Source organism: Hipposideros armiger, unplaced genomic scaffold (genome assembly GCF_001890085.2).
Source record: "Hipposideros armiger isolate ML-2016 unplaced genomic scaffold, ASM189008v1 scaffold_664, whole genome shotgun sequence".
Classification (NCBI taxonomy): domain Eukaryota; kingdom Metazoa; phylum Chordata; class Mammalia; order Chiroptera; family Hipposideridae; genus Hipposideros; species Hipposideros armiger.
The window spans coordinates 458,039-476,380 of NW_017732014.1; the positions used below are offsets into that span (position 1 = coordinate 458,039).

The 18,342-nt window shown below is 41.9% G+C and overlaps 2 protein-coding genes across 13 annotated transcripts in view; both read left to right on the forward strand.

Annotated features, from left to right (window-relative positions):
- Positions 1 to 7,032, forward strand: part of LOC109372792 (zinc finger protein 226-like) — a 39,451-nt gene extending 32,419 nt beyond the window's left edge. For 4 of the 5 annotated variants that reach the window (XM_019626249.1, XM_019626250.1, XM_019626248.1 and 1 more), the window contains exons 4-5: positions 243 to 369; positions 1,572 to 7,032. In XM_019626249.1, coding sequence (XP_019481794.1) covers positions 243 to 369; positions 1,572 to 3,760 — 2,316 coding nt within the window. In that variant the 3' untranslated portion in view covers positions 3,761 to 7,032. The remainder of the gene's footprint in view (positions 1 to 242; positions 370 to 1,571) is intronic. The other variant, XM_019626252.1, reaches the window with a different exon arrangement.
- Positions 7,033 to 14,248: 7,216 nt separating this feature from the next.
- ZNF227 (zinc finger protein 227) overlaps positions 14,249 to 18,342 on the forward strand; it is a 13,643-nt gene continuing 9,549 nt past the window's right edge. For 2 of the 8 annotated variants that reach the window (XM_019626238.1, XM_019626239.1), the window contains exon 1: positions 17,561 to 17,937. In XM_019626238.1, coding sequence (XP_019481783.1) covers positions 17,782 to 17,937 — 156 coding nt within the window. In that variant the 5' untranslated portion in view covers positions 17,561 to 17,781. The other 6 variants (XM_019626240.1, XM_019626243.1, XM_019626241.1 and 3 more) reach the window with 6 other exon arrangements.

An 18,342-nucleotide genomic window follows, 5' to 3' on the forward strand; every position in this document is an offset into this window, starting at 1 on the left:
GGGAGTTTACTAACCACAGTGCTCTGGAAGCACCAGGCAAACATACAAAGCTTCCTTTCTCAAAGTAGCACTTTTGGCGGGGGTGAGAAAATCTGTGTGGCATTGGCAGGATGAAGAAGGGCTGGGAGGTCTGCAAATTGCTCAGGGGCCAGAGCAACTTTCCATCCATCCTCTCCACCTTCTCAGTGCTGCCCCTGTTCCAGTGGACATGGGTGTAAAATTGAGGTTTGTGTGTGTTGTAGGAGGCAGTGACATTCAAGGACGTGGCTGTGGCCTTTACAGAAGAGGAGCTGGGACTGCTGGACTCTGCCCAGAGGAAGCTGTACCGGGATGTGATGGTAGAAAACTTCAGGAACCTGGTCTCAGTGGGTGAGGGCAGCCTCTCTCTGGAGTGTCTTTGTGACCATGGGGCTCTTGAGTTTGGGAATGAGACTTTCCCAATGCTTGTAGGACACAAGAGATAGAATGTCCCTGGTCTTTCTAAACAGGATGTTTCAGGTCTTTTTCATTTGTGTTTTGTGAAAAAGAAAAAAAAAACACCTATAAATGAACAGTATACTGCTGTACTTTATATTCTTTTTCATATTTACTCTTGTCCCATTAATGAATTAGAAAACCAATTTATTGAGTCCTACTAGCAATTTTTAATGAAATAAAATAGAATAGAAAATAGCAAAGCTCCTCAGGAAGAATACAGGGCACTGCAGCAAAAACTGGCCAATTGCATGAGTGGTGAACCGCTGGGAGGAGACCTAATGAAAATAGACATTGATTAGAAAAGGGGCACTTGACCACTGTTTTAGTAACATATTTATGTGTATATGTCTGGGTAATGAAACAAGTGCTATTTTTTTAATAGGGCTTGTAAAAAGTTTTTGGAAAACATTGCTTTCAATATCTTGAATTTGCAGTTAGAAGTCAAATTTCTAGTAAATTTCAACTCCAGTGTATTCATTTGAAACTTGTGACTTTGCATGTTCTCAGGACATCAACCCTTCAGACGAGACATATCACATGTAGAAAGAGAAGAGAGGCTTTGGATGATGAAGACATCACCCCAGATAGAGAGAAATTTAGGTCAAAACCAAGTAATTGTGAGTTCTCATAGTTAACTGTCCATTGATTTTGTTTCTCTCCACCGTTAGCCCCTCACCAAGTCCAAATCGCCAAATCTGTTTCCTGGATTATTGCAACTGCCTTCGTACTGGTTGCTTCCTTCCATCCTTGTCCTCCTATGATCTATTCTCTAAGTAGAAGCCAAAGTGACCCTTTGTAACCTTAAATCAGATTGTTATTCCTCTGCTCAAAATTCTCTTATTGTTTATTTTACTTAGAATAAAAACCACTTAAAGTGGTTTCTAGAGTCCTCTATGGTCTGCTGTTTGGAGCTTTATGGACCACTGTATGGTTTCTGTCAGTATGTAAACCAGAGAACTCCATATATAGTGAAAAAGATAAGCTGAACCATTCTGAGGTTCATTAAAGTCTTATGCTATGTCTTAAGTGTGAAATCTTGAATCTTTGAACAAAGCTTTCACTTGTCCATATCTCTGAATTCTCTGTCTATATAGGTGATAGCAATCAAAGTGAGTTGAGGACTGTTCAAGACAGAGGACCACATGAAGAGCTTTCCTGCTGGCAGATCTGGCAACAAATTGCAAATGACTTAACCAGGTGTCAAGACTCCATGATTAAAAGTTCTCAGTTCCACAAAAAAAGTGAATTGCTCGGTGAGGTTGGGGCAGGACTATCTTTTCAAATTTCTGAAGATGAGAACTATGTACTAAATTATAGAATGAACGGTCTCAGTGACATTGGAAATCCAGAGTTTCCAACTCTGAGAGCACAAGATTCTTGGAGGAAAACTTCCCTGACTGAGTCACAGAATTGCCAGAATAGATATCAGCAAATTTCCAGTGAAAATAAACTGTGTCCATGTAAACAGGATGTTGACACCATCAGCTGGATATCATATCACCTCAACGATCATGCAGTACACAGAAGTGAAAACTCTTATAGCAATAATGATTATAGAAGAGACATCATGAAAATTTCGACATTGGATCAGAATAGTACGATTCACACAGGACAAAAACTTGACCAGTGTAATGAGTGTAAAAAAACCTTCAGGGATCTCTCTGCCTTTGATGTTCATCAGAAATTACACTCAAAAGAGAAGTCTCAAAATTGCAGTGAGTGTGGAAAAAGCTTCTACTATACCTCAGTGCTCTGTATTCATCAGAGAGTTCACTTGAGAGAGAAATGCTGTAAGTGTGATGAGCGTGGTAAGGAATTCAGTCAGAGCTCACGTCTGCAAACCCATCAGAAAGTCCACACTGTAGAGAAACCATTCAAATGTGAGGAATGTGGGAAAGGCTTCAGTCGTAGATCAGCACTTACCATTCATGGTAAATTACACACGGGAGAGAAACCGTATAATTGTGAAGAGTGTGGGAGGGCCTTCAGTCAGGCCTCCCATCTTCAGGACCATCAGCGAGTCCACACTGGGGAGAAACCATTCAAATGTGATGCGTGTGGTAAGAGCTTCAGTCGGAATTCACATCTTCAATCCCATCAGAGAGTCCACACAGGAGAGAAACCTTATAAATGTGAGGAGTGTGGGAAGGGCTTCATTTGTAGCTCAAATCTATACATTCATCAGAGGGTCCACACAGGAGAAAAACCCTACAAATGTGAGGAATGTGGTAAAGGCTTTAGTCGGCCTTCAAGTCTCCAAGCCCATCAGGGAGTCCACACTGGAGAGAAATCATTCATATGTAATGTGTGTGGTAAAGGCTTTACTCTGAGTTCAAATCTTCAAGCACATCAGAGAGTCCATACTGGAGAGAAACCATACAAATGCGATGAATGTGGGAAGACCTTCAGGAGGAACTCCCATTATCAAGTTCATCTGGTAGTCCACACAGGAGAAAAACCCTATAAATGTGAGGTATGTGGAAAGGGCTTCAGTCAGAGTTCATATCTTCAAATCCATCAAAAGGCCCACAGTGTGGAGAAACCTTACAAGTGTGAGGAATGTGGGCAGGGCTTCAATCAGAGTTCACGACTTCAGATTCACCAGCTGATTCATACTGGGGAGAAACCATTCAAATGTGAAGAGTGTGGGAAGGGATTCAGCCGTAGAGCAGATCTTAAAATTCATTGCAGAATCCACACAGGAGAGAAACCGTATAATTGTGAGGAGTGTGGAAAGGTATTCCGGCAGGCCTCAAATCTTTTGGCCCATCAGAGAGTCCACAGTGGAGAAAAGCCATTCAAATGTGATGAGTGTGGAAAGAGCTTCGGGCGGAGTTCACACCTTCAAGCCCATCAAAAAGTCCACACTGGATTAAAGCCATACAGATGTGAAGAGTGTGGGAAGGGCTTCAAGTGGAGCTTGAATCTTGACATGCATCAGAGGGTCCACACAGGAGAAAAACCATATAAGTGTGGGGAGTGTGGTAAGCACTTCAGTCAGGCCTCAAGTCTTCAACTTCATCAGAGTGTCCACACGGGAGAGAAACCATACAAATGTGATGCGTGTGGTAAAGTCTTTAGTCGGTCTTCACAGCTACAGTCTCATCAGAGAGTTCACACAGGGGAGAAACCTTACAAGTGTGAGATATGTGGTAAGACCTTCAGTTGGAGATCAAATCTTACAATTCATCATAAAATTCATGCTGGTGATAAATCATATAAAAGTAATAGGGCTGGTAAGAACATGAGAGAGTGCACACAGGTAAAAAGTTTTATAAAATAATTAAAAAAAAATTCGAGTGTCATGTGAATTCTTCCAATCAAGTTTGAAAGAAAAATTTTTTTTCATTAAAGCAGTGTTTTAGTCCTAGCTTAACATATCCTGGTAGTCAGGAGGGCACACAGCAGAGAACCCTTGTAAGTAGCATAGTATGGGCTTCAGTTAGAAATTTGACCTTTATTAAATATTACTCAGAAGGAGGCCTTAGAAAGGGTAAGAGTTGTATCAGGCCTTCTACTAAAGTATCATGATGGACAAGCCAAAATTAATGCCCAGTAGAATGTAAGCTCTAAACACACAGACCTTTGTTCTGAATCCACATGGTCTTAACGTTGCCAGGTATTTCACAGGAACTCCATATTTGTTAAAGGGAAAAATTATATTTGAAAACTGTTGAGATCACCTCCAAAATTTCATAAAAATTTGTATTCAGAACAAGAAAGTGAAATGAAGCCTTAACAAAATCAATTCAGGGAGACAAAGTTGAAATGTTAGAAAACCATCCAAAACTGCAATGGAGAATTCTGTATTGCCCTGTGTGATTAGCTCCTGTTTTTTCCCCGATCTCTCATCCAGTTGGGTACTATCATCTTGGACTTTGTCTACTGTTCTACTGATTTTATACAGTATAAACTCGGTTTTTGTGACAATACACTTGACAGTAACAACATTACATGATTGGTTTTTTTCAAGAATGTCAAAGCAGGATTTTAAGTGTTACATTTACTAATGACAATTCTTCACAGCCAATGAAAGAGCTGCTCTTTCATTGGTAATGTTGGGTATTTACTGTTCACTCCCAATGTGCATGGCTTACTGACCCTAACTCCCATCTACACCAAATAACTAAACTTCTAGCTGTGTATCCAGTTTCACTCGCCTTTGTAGGTCATTCAGTTTCAGCTCCTGTTTGACACCATGGGCTCAAATTCTCTATTTTTGGCCTCTGAGGAATTTGCTTATCTTAGATTTGAGTGTGGCTACTTATTAATACTTTGGGGACTTGTTATATGTAATCAGCATTTTTTTTTTCTTTTAAGGGATATAACAGCAAATTCGGTTAGTGGCTGAATGGCAGCACATTGATTCACAACCTTGTAGATTCCCTTATGTCCTGGGACATCGATGGGAAGGAATAGAATACTGAAAAATTGAGGTGGCAATATATGACCAGATTCCAACAAAGCTAAGGCCTTTGACTTCTAAACTTAGGAGTCTCCTTTGCCATTAGAAGCCTTCCTCTCCTCTCTGTGTTAGTCTCCCCTTGCCTGAAGAACCTGTTATGACCTCCCCTGAGATAGTTTCCTTGCAGGGAACCGTAGATTCTCAAAACTTGGGTCTACCACCTCCCATTTTTCTAGACGCATTAATCAGATTCGAGTCATAGCAGGCCACAGGGAGGGAGGTTGGCTGGGGAAAGTCATCAGGTATAAATAAAGGATGACCATGAGGAGGTGCTATATACCTGCCAAAATCAGGATTTTTATAATTTATATCAATAGAAACTTAAGAAATATATGTGATTGTGAATCTTGTGAGTATTGACTCAAGTAGTACAATATGGGTTAGGCTGGATTTGTTGATACAGGTGCACTGAACATTTCTAGACCTGGACCCAAAGTTAGCTTGTGCCAAAGTCAAAATGCCAGAACTTTTTAAGTGTGTTGTAGGACAGCTGCTTGACAGCACTATTGACATTTTGGGTGAGATAATTCTTCAAAGTCAGGGACAATCCTGTGCATTGTAGGATGTTTAGCAGCATCTCTGCTCTCTACCCACTAGATGCCAGTAGCACATCCTTTCTCCCAAGTAACAATAAAAAATGTCAGTACTGCCAAGTGTCCCGGTGGGGAGGGGCAAAATTGTCCCCAAGTGAGCACTGTGGTAGAAGAAGGTATACAAAGACAGGAATGTCAGGCTACTGAAGTGCAAGACCTGCTCGCCCAACCCCCTATGTGCCCTGGGAGAGTTCAGAGGACACCCTTTACCAAAGATTTAAGAAATTCATTGGTGAGGGGAGCACTGGCCATCTTGCAGAGCTCTGTAGTTACTCTTCTCTGCAGACGAGAAATGAGGGATTAGGACATCAAAATGGGCTTCTTGAATTAAGTGAGCATGATGGGGTTCTGGGGCATCAGAGGTCAAGTGGAGGTACTTTCTTGACAGAGAAAGTGATTGTTATAATGAACAGCAAAGCCAAAGGGATCATCAGAAAGGTTTGGTTCACAGAAATTATTGCATTTGCCCATTGTGCTGTCCCTGGGGCTTAAATAGATGGGAAACATATTATCCTACTTGACTTCCATACGTGGAAAAGCTCTAGGTCTGGTGAACATAAGTCTGATGAATCAGTGTGAGAGTTGTGGCCCCTTAGCCAATTTCATAGCATTTAGTCAGTTCCCATTTCCAGAGCACCTTGAATGTGGGGCAGGCCAGGTCCCCTTGGACCCTGATATACTGCCAAAACTATGCCATAAATCACCTTAGACTTCTCAAAGTGACTTGCCGCCATATTTATTGGAGAGTGTGTATTAGGTAAGTGAAAATAACCAGAACAGTGAGGGATTACTGGATCCTAGAGCTAACATTAACTCCTGAAAACCCCCAAATAGCTCTGTGGTCTACCAGTTAGTAGAGGGGCTTATAAAGGACAAATAATAAACGTTCTCACTCAGGTTTATATATGGTGGTCTGAAGGATCCCCGAACCCATCTTGCGTTTATTTCCCAAGTTCCAGAATACAGAGTTGCAATAGAAATAGCTGGCAGAATCCTTACATTGGATCCCCGACCCATGGAACAAAGGCTCTTTCGATAAGAAAGGCAAGTAAACACTAGAATTGCCCCCCATGTACCAAAATAAAACCCCAAATCATATTCTTGGTGGATTACAGAGATTAGTGCCACTATCAGTATCTTGAAAGGCATGATTTCTATCACATTCCCATTCAAGTCACTCATTTGACCTATATGGAAGATAGGTAACTTAGAGAATGACATGGGGATATTGTAAACTTAATTAGGATTTAAGTCCAGTTGCAGCTCCAGATGTGGTTGTATTGCTGGAGCAAATCAACCCATCTGTCGGCAGTTGATGTGCAGCCATTGAGCCAACATGTACTTTTTTTCTCTATACTTAGTAAATATCATAAAAAGAAACTTAGTTTCATCTGGTACCATCAATACACCTTTATACCCCCAGTTCAGGGCTACATCAATTCCAACCCTCTTTCACATATTAGTCCAAGGATTGGCAAACGACGATCCATTGGTCAAATCTAGCTACCACTTGTTTTTGTAAATAAAGTTTTGTTGAAACATAGCCATGACCGCTCTTTGCATATTGTCCATGGGTGCTTTCATGTAAAATGACAGAGTTAGTAATTTGTGACAGAGATTATATGGCCTGTTGTTTACTATCTGACTACAAAAAAAAATTTTTTACCCAATACACACCTGATGATGAATGAAGTGTCTATTACCGGGATGCTGCATGGAGCTCACAACACTGATGTTTCGGATTTTGGAGCAACCTTATGTCATTCTTTGCAGATTACATAACTCCTGAGAAAGTAGCTTCTGGCTTATTTGGGCTCTAGTCAAAACTAAATACTTGGCCATGAGCCAGAAAGTTACTATGCAGGCAAGTCATAAATGTGGGCATTACCCACAGTACTTCATCAAGTGTAAGTGATACATATGAAGTCAATTAAGTTCGTGAACTCATCGTAGAAAAAGTGCTACATACCTCACTGCTGAATATTACTATGGTCACCATCAAAGTACTCCCCTTGGGAAGCTATGCACTGACACCAGCACCTAATCCACACTTCAAAGCAATTTTGGAGCTCTTTTTCTTGAATGGCAATCAGAGTTCTTGTCCCATTACCCTTGATGTCTTGAATGTCATTAAAATGTCTTCCTTTCACTATTTATCTTCAGATAAAGAAGTAATTGAGGGCCAGATCAGGTGAGCAGGGAGGGTGTTCCAATACAGTTATTTGTTTGCTGGCTAAAAGCTCCCTCATAGATAGTGCCGTGTGAGCTTATACATTGTCGTGATGCAAGAGCCATGAATTGTTGGCAAAAAGTTCAGGTCTTCTAACTTTTTCACGTAGCCTTTTTAGCACTTCCAAATAATAAATTTAGTTAACTGTCCAGTTGGTACAAATTCATAATGAATAATCCACTGAAGTAAAAAAAAAATGTTAGCAACATCTTTGCAAGAAGTTCACAGACATAATTGTCAGACCTCTTATGACACAACTCAAATTGAAGTTGCAAGTAAGTTGCATGAGCAAGTGGTTCAGATTCTGTTAGTATATACTTTTAAGACCCTACATTTTCTTCTAAGTATGTATGAAAATTGCATGTTATGATTGTGAATTTTTTTCCTAGTTCTGTCCATTTTCTTTTTTAAAGTTTGCCTTGTATTTTGTGAAGCTGTTATTCATATATATATATATATATATATATATATATATATATATATATATATGGGGAATTCATATATATATATGGGGAATTATATATATATATATATTCATATATATATAATTGGGGAATTAGGGAAGGGGACCAACCAAGTTGTTGTTCTTTAATCTTAGTTGTGAAGGGCGCCGGTTGCCATTTGGATGCCCATCGTCAGCTCGTGGCCTCCGAGCTCAAGGTGCTGTGTTCAATCTTAGTTGCAGGTGGGCGTAGCCACCATTCCATGTGGGAGTCGAACCAGCAGCCTGGTTGATAAGAGCGCATGCTGTATCCACTGAGCCATCCAGGCAGCAGCTCAGCTCCAAGTGCTGAGTTCAGTCTTAGTTGCGGGCGGGTGTAGCCCACCATTGAACCTACCATTAAACAGGCAGTCTTGTTGTTAGGAGCACGTGCTCTCACCAGCTGAGCCATCCTGCCACCTGTTAGCAGCTCAGCTCAGGCGCAGCATCACTGGCCCATGTGGGAATCGAACCGGTGGCCCTGCTGCTCAGAGCTTGCGCTCTTAAGCTAACTCTTAACCACCTGAGCTACTCGGCTGGCCCCAAGCTGTTATTATTTATAATTTAAAAGTAATTACTATGTTTCTTTTTATATCTTATAATGCTTCATTCAAAGACCACTTTGTCCAACATTAATATATACTTTAAATTATATAAATAACCTGAAGTCTAGGAAGATGGTCTCTCTAGAGAGGTTTTGCATTTGTTCCTGTTATGTGCTTGAAGATACTAACAAAGATGATTCCCTCTAATCCAGTGTCAGGTGCTGAGGGAGTTTTCCATCTCTAAAGGACAATCCATTTCCCTTTTATTCTTGCTCCTATAGGGGCAGCTGTTTGGGGTTTTACCAGGGATTTTTCTGGACCCAGACGTCCTCTGAGCCCCCTGAACGTGGCTAACATGTTCAGCTTTCAATAACAGAACCGGTAGGTGCCAACAAAGTAGACACTGCCACTCAAAAATGGCACGATTTTGCAAAGGTTCCCTCTGGCTTTCTAGAAATTACTACTCGGAAGCTCAGAGTAGTCCGAGATATTTCCGCTCCCGGGGGCGGGCTATGGCCTCGTTTCTCTAGGACGTTCTGGGAAGTGTAGTCTGGGGTAGTGTAGCCAGGAGCACTTCCGCTTCTGGCCAGCAGTGCTAGGGAATTTTGGGAAGTGGTCCAGGGCTCTGTGATACTTTTGATTGTAGGAGGGCAAGACTATACCGTCTTGGATAGCCTGAGCCCCTCCAAGCCTGGGACCGCCCAAGCCACAGCCAGATGAGGAGCACGGGGTTGGGAGACTTTTGCGTTCCCTTCCCTTAACCTCTCGTTTGGAGCGGTTCTTGCTCCTCGGGTTGGAGGCATCCCGGGTCGCGTACGCCTGATTTGAAGGTCTCTTGGCGCTCCTCAGCTGGCTTCCCTTACCCACCAGTCAGCTCTGACACTTCCTAGAGTAACATTATGAGAGTTACTTAATCTCTCTTGGTTTCATTATCCTCGTCTCCAAAGTAATGCCATCATTAGTACTCCCTTATGATTTTATACGAATTAATTCATTAAACGACCGCAACAGTCTTATGAGGTAGGTGCTACTATTAGCCTTTGTTTTTTAACAGATAAGGAAATGGAGGTAGTATTAGAGAGATAAGACATCCTATCAACACAGAAAGCCCTCTCTACACAATGTAGAAAAGACAGCCATCTTATTCCTGAATACGCATATCAGAGTACAGTATTGTAAGTAATTTCTTCCTATTTATGTAGTCAAACAATTATAAACTTTTTATAGCATTCTATTTTTAACCAATAGGTACATAACATTCTCAAGATGAGCGGCGGAATCTTGTCTTCCTGTAAGAGGACTTGACTACCCCATTTGCTGCAAACACTTTGATAAATTCATTCTAAATTTACTTTGAATCAAGTCTTAGTTCATTGATTTAATCCGTAGGTAAATAATAAAATTTATCTTCTTTCCCCCGCTAGCAGATTTACAGATAAAGGCACCTAGGTTAAACTCCCACAATGATAGGGACAGTATCATTTTCTCAGATATTTACATTCAAAAAGGACAAACCTCAGACATTTGAAAACACTTCTGGGTTGTAAGCTTGGCAAGAGGCTTACTTGGCCTCTAATAAGATTTATGTGCATATGAAAAGGTTAGGGAAAGGGTAAACAAGCACGAGGTTTCTTTTGGAAATGCTCTATGAAAAGGGGAAAAGGTGGGCCGGCTGAGTGGCTCAGTTGGTTAAGAGCTCACTCAAGAGTTTGAGCTCTGAGCAACAGCGGTTCGAGTCAGCCTGAGCTGAGCAGCCGTGAGCTGCCAACAGGTGGCGGGATGGCTCAGCTAAAAAAAAAAAAAAGGGGGAAAAGGAAAATGGATTCTTTAGACAAGGAAAACTCTTTTTTGTTTTCATTTACTGTTGATAAGTTTATGTTGTTTGCCCAAGATTTACAGCTAGTAAGAGCAGAACTGCCATTTGAACCCAAGGATTTTGAGCCTCAAGTGTGAGTTTTTAATCTCTATGCTGTACATTTTTTTAATCATACGAAATAGTTGTGTATATGGTTTGAGGAAGCTTTTTCTATCAGGTTTAGAAGGTGATTTGGGGCTTTATAGTTTATATTTTCATTATAGAAGGAATGCATGCACATTATAGAGAGATTAGGAAATACAGAAATACAAAAAGGAAAGAATTGAAATTACCCATAATCTCAGGATTTAGAGATAAACCACTGCTAACATTTTTCATGGATTGGTGCTGTGTTACACATATTTTTTCCTTAAAGTTTTATTTTTATTTTTTAAAGATTTTATTGGGGAATTGGGGGGAGGGGAACAGCGTTGGGGAATCGGGGAAGGGCAATGGACAGGTAGACAAATTGCTGGGGTTTTTTTGTTCTTCATTCTATTTGTGGAGGACGTTGCTTCACTGGCCCATGTTGGTATGATCATTGTGCTGTTCCAGGGTGAGGCAATCGGTCGCCGGTCATTGGTCGGCCGCTCCCAGCAGCTCCCAGCAGCTCACACTGGCTGCTGGCTGCTCACGCTGGCTGCCAGTCACTCACAGTAGCTTATGGCAGCCCACTGCAGCAGGGGCTGCAGCCTATGCCATCGCCGGCGACTCACAGCAGCCCAGCTCCAGGTTGAGCTGTTGTTCATCATCTTAGCTGGAGAGGTCAAGCATCACTGGCCCTCAATGTGAGATCAGAACCACAGCCCTGCTGCTCAGAGCTGGCACTCCCAAGCGAGCTCTTAACCAGCTGAGCCACTTGGCCAGTCCTCCTTAAAGTTTTATGATGGAAATACCCAAACATATGCAAACAGAGAAAATTGTGTAATGAAACTGCTCCCCACTCCCAGCCTTCACTCATCTGCAACACTGTCACTATTTTGTCTATCTTATTGCATCAATTCTTCTTCTCACACAAAATACTTATTGGGATGGGAGTCAAACTTGGGGAGGAGGAGCTGTAATATTTTAAACCAAAACTAAATCCCAGTCATGGACTCAGTAGAATTTAAAAGCTATTAACATAAATTGATTATATTGGGAAAGCAAATGGGTTAACTTCAGAGTTTTCATTCCTGGCAACTAGGAGGTTGGTAGTTATGTGAGAAAGCTAAGGGACACAAAAACATTGAGATTTGGACAGGAATAATTATAAATTTGGGTTTTTTATTTGGAATTTGACTTGGCACAATCTTCTAGATCTTGATTTGCGATCTGTTTCTTCCATAGGCTGCATGCTACTTTGTTGCAGGAAGTATGTTTCATTCTTTACAGTTTGCTTAGCACCCAGCCAAAGACTAGGAGAGAGAAGTTCTTCAGTGTTTGAGGCTGGTATGATACAGGGGCCTGCAGCTCAGTTAGATTGTATTCAGAATTCCTGAAATGGATTTAGGAAACAATAGAAGGGAATAATATAGACTTAGTGATTCTTGATCTCACTTTCAGTGGGATGCAGAATCTACTGGGTTTTTTTCACAGCATTCAAATTCAATGTAATTATTGATAATACCTATTTTAATGACTTAAAGCATACTTATTTAGACATGAACCATCCCTAATTTATGTGTCCAGTGTTTCTCACCTGAGGATACTGTTTCCTACCTTTTTATAGGGCAGTCATGAGTTTGAGTTTCTAGTGCTTTCATGTCTACTTGTTCATTTGTTCCTTACATGAATCCTATTAGTTATCTCCATTGTAAAAATGAAGAAAAAAGGGACAGAGTTCATAGAGTAAGTGAAAGAATTAGTACTATAACCTTGGCAGCCAATTCCAAGTCTGTAATCTTGGTTATTACACATTGCTTTTACTAGTCTACAAAACAACAACCATAGAAGTCTTACTGGACCAGGAAATTTTTAAGCTATGGATGAAGACTATGACCTAGAAGAGGAAAGAGCAGCAGGATGTGGCAGAAGGAACCTGGGTGGACATGTAGAGTGGAAAATGGATTTGAAGAGGGAAATTTCACGCAAATGGGAACGAAAATAAAAGCTGGGTAGCAATACTTACATCGGACAAAATAGACTTTAAAATGAAGACTATAATAAAAGACAAAGAAGGGCACTACATAATAATAAAGGGATCGATTCAACAAGAGGACATAACCCTAGTAAACATCTATGCGCTAATATAGGAGCACCTAAATATATAAAACAGATATTGACTGACATAAAGACAGAGATCAACAGTAACACAATCATAGTAGAGGGCTTCAACACCCTGCTGTCACCAATGGCCAGATCCTCCAGACAGAAAACCAACATGGAAACAGTGGCCTTAAATGACACATTGACCACATGGGTTTAATTGATATTTTTAGAGCATTTCACCCAAAAGCAACAGAATATACATTCTTTTCAAGTGAAGAGGGAACCAGCATATGGAAGATTCCTGTGTGTGTGACTTGCTAAAACATTTGTTCCTTCTCATAAGGGCACAAGATAGACATACAGGTGAAAATAATTGAATTTCCATGTTAGGATATATCTCTCTGGCAACACCGAGGAAAATAAATTGATTGAAGTTAAATATTCTGTTCATGTTGATGAAACAAGATGTGGTTAATATAGTGGGTAGCACTCAGGTCCTGGTCATCAAACACCACATTTTGAAACATGGCGCTAGCACGTACAGTAATGTGGGCAAATTACTTAACCTCTCTCTGTCTCTGCCTCCTAAACTGTAAAGTAGCGGAAACAATGGTACTTACTTAAAAAAAAGTTGTGAAGATGAAGTGTCTTAAGAGTGGAATTGTCCCTGGCACACAATACATGCTCCGTAAGAGATAGCTGTGTGTATCAGAATAAGGGAACTGTGTTCAGTAAATAAGAAATGCAAACATGTATCATGTGTATTTGTGGATATAAGTCTTTATAGTGACCATGCTTAAACATCTAATTAACAATGTGTTCGTCTTTCAAATTCATAAATTGCTTGAGGCATGATTTCAATGGCCCCTATTGCTTTGAGAAGTTGATCATACAAGTCTATGCTGAGGCTGGGCTTTTCACTCTGAGTTTGTCTAGTTGTCCTAAACAGGCAAGTTGTTCTGACTTGTGCTATTAACAAAAGTGGAAATCTATAATTCTGCCTCCATTACATTTTTTTTTGTCTTTCATTCCTTTTATATCCAAACAAGTGTCTGAAACTGCACAATAATGGCTATCATTTTTTTCCTTTCTCGGGTAGTAGTGGATACAGGTCTATCAGTAAAGCATCAAACGCTATTTCTCACAAGACTGACTTCAAATATTTACTATTATGTTTCGTCAATGAAAAAAAACCAGGCTCTCCTGGCGTCGGAGAAATGCTTGGAGGCCGGCAAAATGGCGGAAAGCCACTGAAGGGATGTGTGGAAGTTGTAAGCTTGTAGGCCGGGAATTCCGAGAGTTTTGCGATTATTTTATTGTTTATTTTTAATAGATCTAACGGGGCTGACACGGCTTTTCCTCCTCTTCGAGGTTCTGGACAATATATTCCCACCTCTGTCCGGAAACAAGGGGCTTCTGGGAAGTGTAGTTCCGGGGGGTACCGAGTAGTCGAAGGCACTTCCGCCCCGGGGAAGCGAGGTCATCACCGAATTTTCTGTCCGGGAGGTGAGTCAGCCCTGCGCCCCCACGACCCCTCCGAGCCTTTTCGGCCTGACAGTGGGACTGGTCGCTCCCTAGCCGGCTGTCTTAGCATGGAGGCGTCGCGGCCGCCGGCGGAGGCTGAGAGGCGGAGGGCGGAAGCTCTCCTCCCCCGCTTACCAAGCAGCGCTGCTACTTCCATCGGTACAATCCATGGCGAGTTGTTCATTATCTCTGCGCTCTACTTTCCTCTTCCGTAAAATAGCGAGAGAGAGAGAGAGAGAGAGCAGTTACTGGGAGGGTTGTGATTCGAGTTAAACGAGACAATACGTGTCCAAAGTTTAGGAAGGTGGTGGCACATGAATTGGCTTTGCTATGGGTACAGTGAATTCCCTCACCGGCGTCCTTTTGATTAGAAGTCCGAGTGAAGACAGAGGTTAGGGCTATAGGAGCAAGGCCATGGCCCTTCTGCCATCCTTCCGGAAACAGAGCTGCTCCCGAGCTTGACTGAGTTTTTATCTCTTTTTTTAGGAAACACTGAATCACCCCGCGCTAGTGCCTGGGGATGCCCTCCGCCCCTGCGGGTTATCCCGGAGACAGACATAATCGTGCTGTCCCAATGCATCCTTTTCTTCACCATTCCTGAATTCGGAAAGGAGAGGAAGAAGGGACTTCGTGGCTTTTCACAGGATAGCCCCAGGTACATAGTATTCAAAGTGCTTTCCTGGTCTGTTTTCGGATAATCACGTTTCCTTCACTCAGTAAATTACTGCTAGGAAAATGTTCAAATATTTGTTGAATTAAACCCGAAAATGTTTAATCTGTTTCTTAATATGTGTGTATTTCTACCCCCCCATATTTTTTTAAATACATATTTATTTTTGAATTTACTGTGCTTTACGTCTCTTTTTGTTGTTGCTTTCTTGTCTTCAGTTTAGTTCCCTTTTATTTGCTCTCAACTAGTTTGGAAATTATATGGGCTTGTGGTATTCTTTTAATTTTTATAAATGATTATCTGTCTCAACAAATAGTAAATTAAGTCATTGTGTAGTCTCATTCTGAAAAATATAGAGACTAAAAATATATTTGAAATTTGATGATGGCTCCCCACCACCACCACTGTTTCTAAACTGTAGGCTGTTATAGATATACTTTTTTTTTTTTTTTTTTTAAAGATTTTTATTGGGTAATTGGGGAGATGGGAACAGTGCTGGGGAATTAGGGGAAGGGGAACAGACAAGTTGCTGTCGTTTTGTTCTTCAGTCTAGTTGTGGAGGACGCTGCTTCACTGGCCCAAGTTGGCACCATCATTGCGCTCTTCCCTGGCGAGGCAGATCAGTCGCCGGCTTCTGGACGGCCGCTCACTGCGGCTGCTGGCCGCTCACGCTGGCTGCTGGCCGCTCACGCTGGCTGCTGGCTACACACGGTAGCCCATGGCAACCCACTGCCACAGGGACTGCAGCCTATGCCGTCGCCAGCAACTCACGGCAGCCCAGCTCCAGGTTGAGCTGTTGTTCAGCATCTTAGCTGTAGAGGGCAGTGTCACTGGCCCTCATATGTGGGATCCGAACCGGGGCCCTCTGGCATCCCAAGCGAGTTCTTAACCATTGCGCCACTCGGCCGGCCCATAGATATACTTTTTATTGTAACCACTATCCAAATTTGTCATATTGTTTTGGGGCTTTTGTTCTTAAAGAAAGATATTACCAAACATATTTACAAACTTTTTTTTTTTTAAGGTTTTATTGGGGAACTGGGGGAAGGGAAACAGACAAGTTGCTGTCCTTTTGTTCTTCAGTCTAGTTGTGGAGGATGTTGCTTCACTGGCCCATGTTGGTATTATCACTGTGCTCTTCCTGGCTGAGGCAGTTGCTCACGGGCCATTGGACGGCCTCTCATGGTGGCTCATGAAACCTCATGCCCGCTGCCGGCCAGCCCCACTGCCGCCTACCCGTCGCCGGCGACTCATGGTGGCCCAGCTCCAGGTCGAGCTGCTGTTCACCATCTTAGCTGTAGAGGGCACAGCGTCACTGGTCCTCAAGTGGGATCCAAACCGGGGCCCTGCTGCTCAGAGCTGGCGTCCCAAGCCAACTCCTAACCAGCGTGCCACTCGGCTGGCCATGCAGCTCATTCTTGAAATAAGACTTTGCCATTGTTTTCCATTCTATTCTTCTCATACTCCTTAGACAAATGTTGGGGGGCTCTCAAGCTATCCTCCAAGTTTCTTGGTTTTTCTTTTGTATCTTTCTCTTTGCCATGTGTTTTTCTTTTTCTTCATGGACTTAGGATGAAAGGCTTTTACAAAGAAGCCTTTTCTGGCTTCATGAAGTAAACTGACCCAAAATGACACTTTTTAGAAAGCTAATACCAATGTCAATAAAATTTTATTAGCTGGGCAACGTGTTAGTAAGTAAGAAGAAATTTTAAGTTAGCATTAGGGCTTTTCAGAGATTACGGGTGACTTTCATAGGAGAGCAATCATAAATGAAGTCCAGGTCCCTTTCAGGTCTTTTTAGTTGTTGAAAAGACATTTTAAAATACAGATGCTCTCCGTCTTAACAATAAATAGTTCGACTTAACTTTTTGACTTGACAGTGGTTCGAAAGTGATACGCATTCAGTAGAAACTGTACTTTTCCTGAGCAGTATGTGGTCTGATCCTCTCATGATGCTTGGCTGCAGCTGTGGGCTACAGCTCTCAGTCAGCATGAGGGCAAACAATTGATCCTCTATAATGTACTGTGTTGCCAGCAGTTTTTTGGATATTGTGTTTATGTTCGCACATCCCATCATGTCTACAAAATGCCCATCTTGTCTCCTGTGTCTGGTGGGAGGAAGCAGAGAAAGGCAATGACTCTTGAAATGAAACTCAAGATAATCGCCCACCCGTAGGCTAATGTAAGTGTTCTGAGCTTGTTTAAGGTAGGTGAGGCTAAGCGCTGATGTTCAGTAGGCTAGGTGTTCTAAGTGCATTTTCAACGTAGACAATGGGTGTTTTAGGACATAACCTCCTCTTAAGTGAAAGAGCATCTGTACAGTTTAGAATGCAATGTATTATCTGCTTTTTTGCAGCTACAGGAAAAAGGGACTCCTGGTTCTTAGAACTTTCCATTCACTCATTTAGTCCTTGGAATAGCCTGATGAGGTGCGTATGATTTAGGAGCCTTATCATATCCTTATTGTGCAGATGGCCAAAGTGAGGCACAGGGAGAGTTTAATACCCCAGACGTTACACAGATGGTAAGTATCATTTTTCCAGGACTGAAACCTAAGCCTCCGACTCCAGAGCCCACTTTGTTTTTTTAACCCACGTGTTGTTACAGTGCCTCTCATTTCCTGCTATCCCCGGGACAGGGATACTGCACTTTACTATGCAGGCTGTTCATTGTCCAGTGGTCCCTTGCTGACAAACCTGTTAGTAGCTGGAGTCTCTTCTGTGCTCGCCTTACCAAGCTGTATGTGGCTGCATGTTCCTGGAAGCAGGAGGGCTCTTGTGTAATTTCTGCAAAGATCCACATGGGCTCATGGCCTGCGTCTCATGGCTTCTTTGTCTGTCTCCAGTTCTGCCTTCTCAGGACTCTGACCTTCCCCAGAAGGAACAGAAGAAAATGACCAAGTTTCAGGTAAGTAACGCATTCCTTTCTGCCTCCTAAGATGTGATTTTATTTCTCACAGATTAGGCCTATTTTTTTTTCTCTTTCTTAGAAAGGTTAATGGAAGACAACAGACCTTGAGTGCGTGTTGTGTGCCAGACTGTGTGTATGCGTGTGTGGTTTGTTTGTTTTATTTTATCTTTATTATTTCACAAAACAACCTTTGAAAAAACAATAGAAATCTGAAATGGACAAAAAATTTACACTACTACCCTGCTTACAAACTAGCTCTTTCACTTTCTCATATCCCTGTTTCACGTGCATTCATAACTATATATTAGGAATATTAGAATTGATGGGAGGGCCGGCCGAGTGGCTCAGTTGGTTAAGAGCTCGCTCAAGAGTTTGAGCTCTGAGCAACAGCGGTTCGAGTCC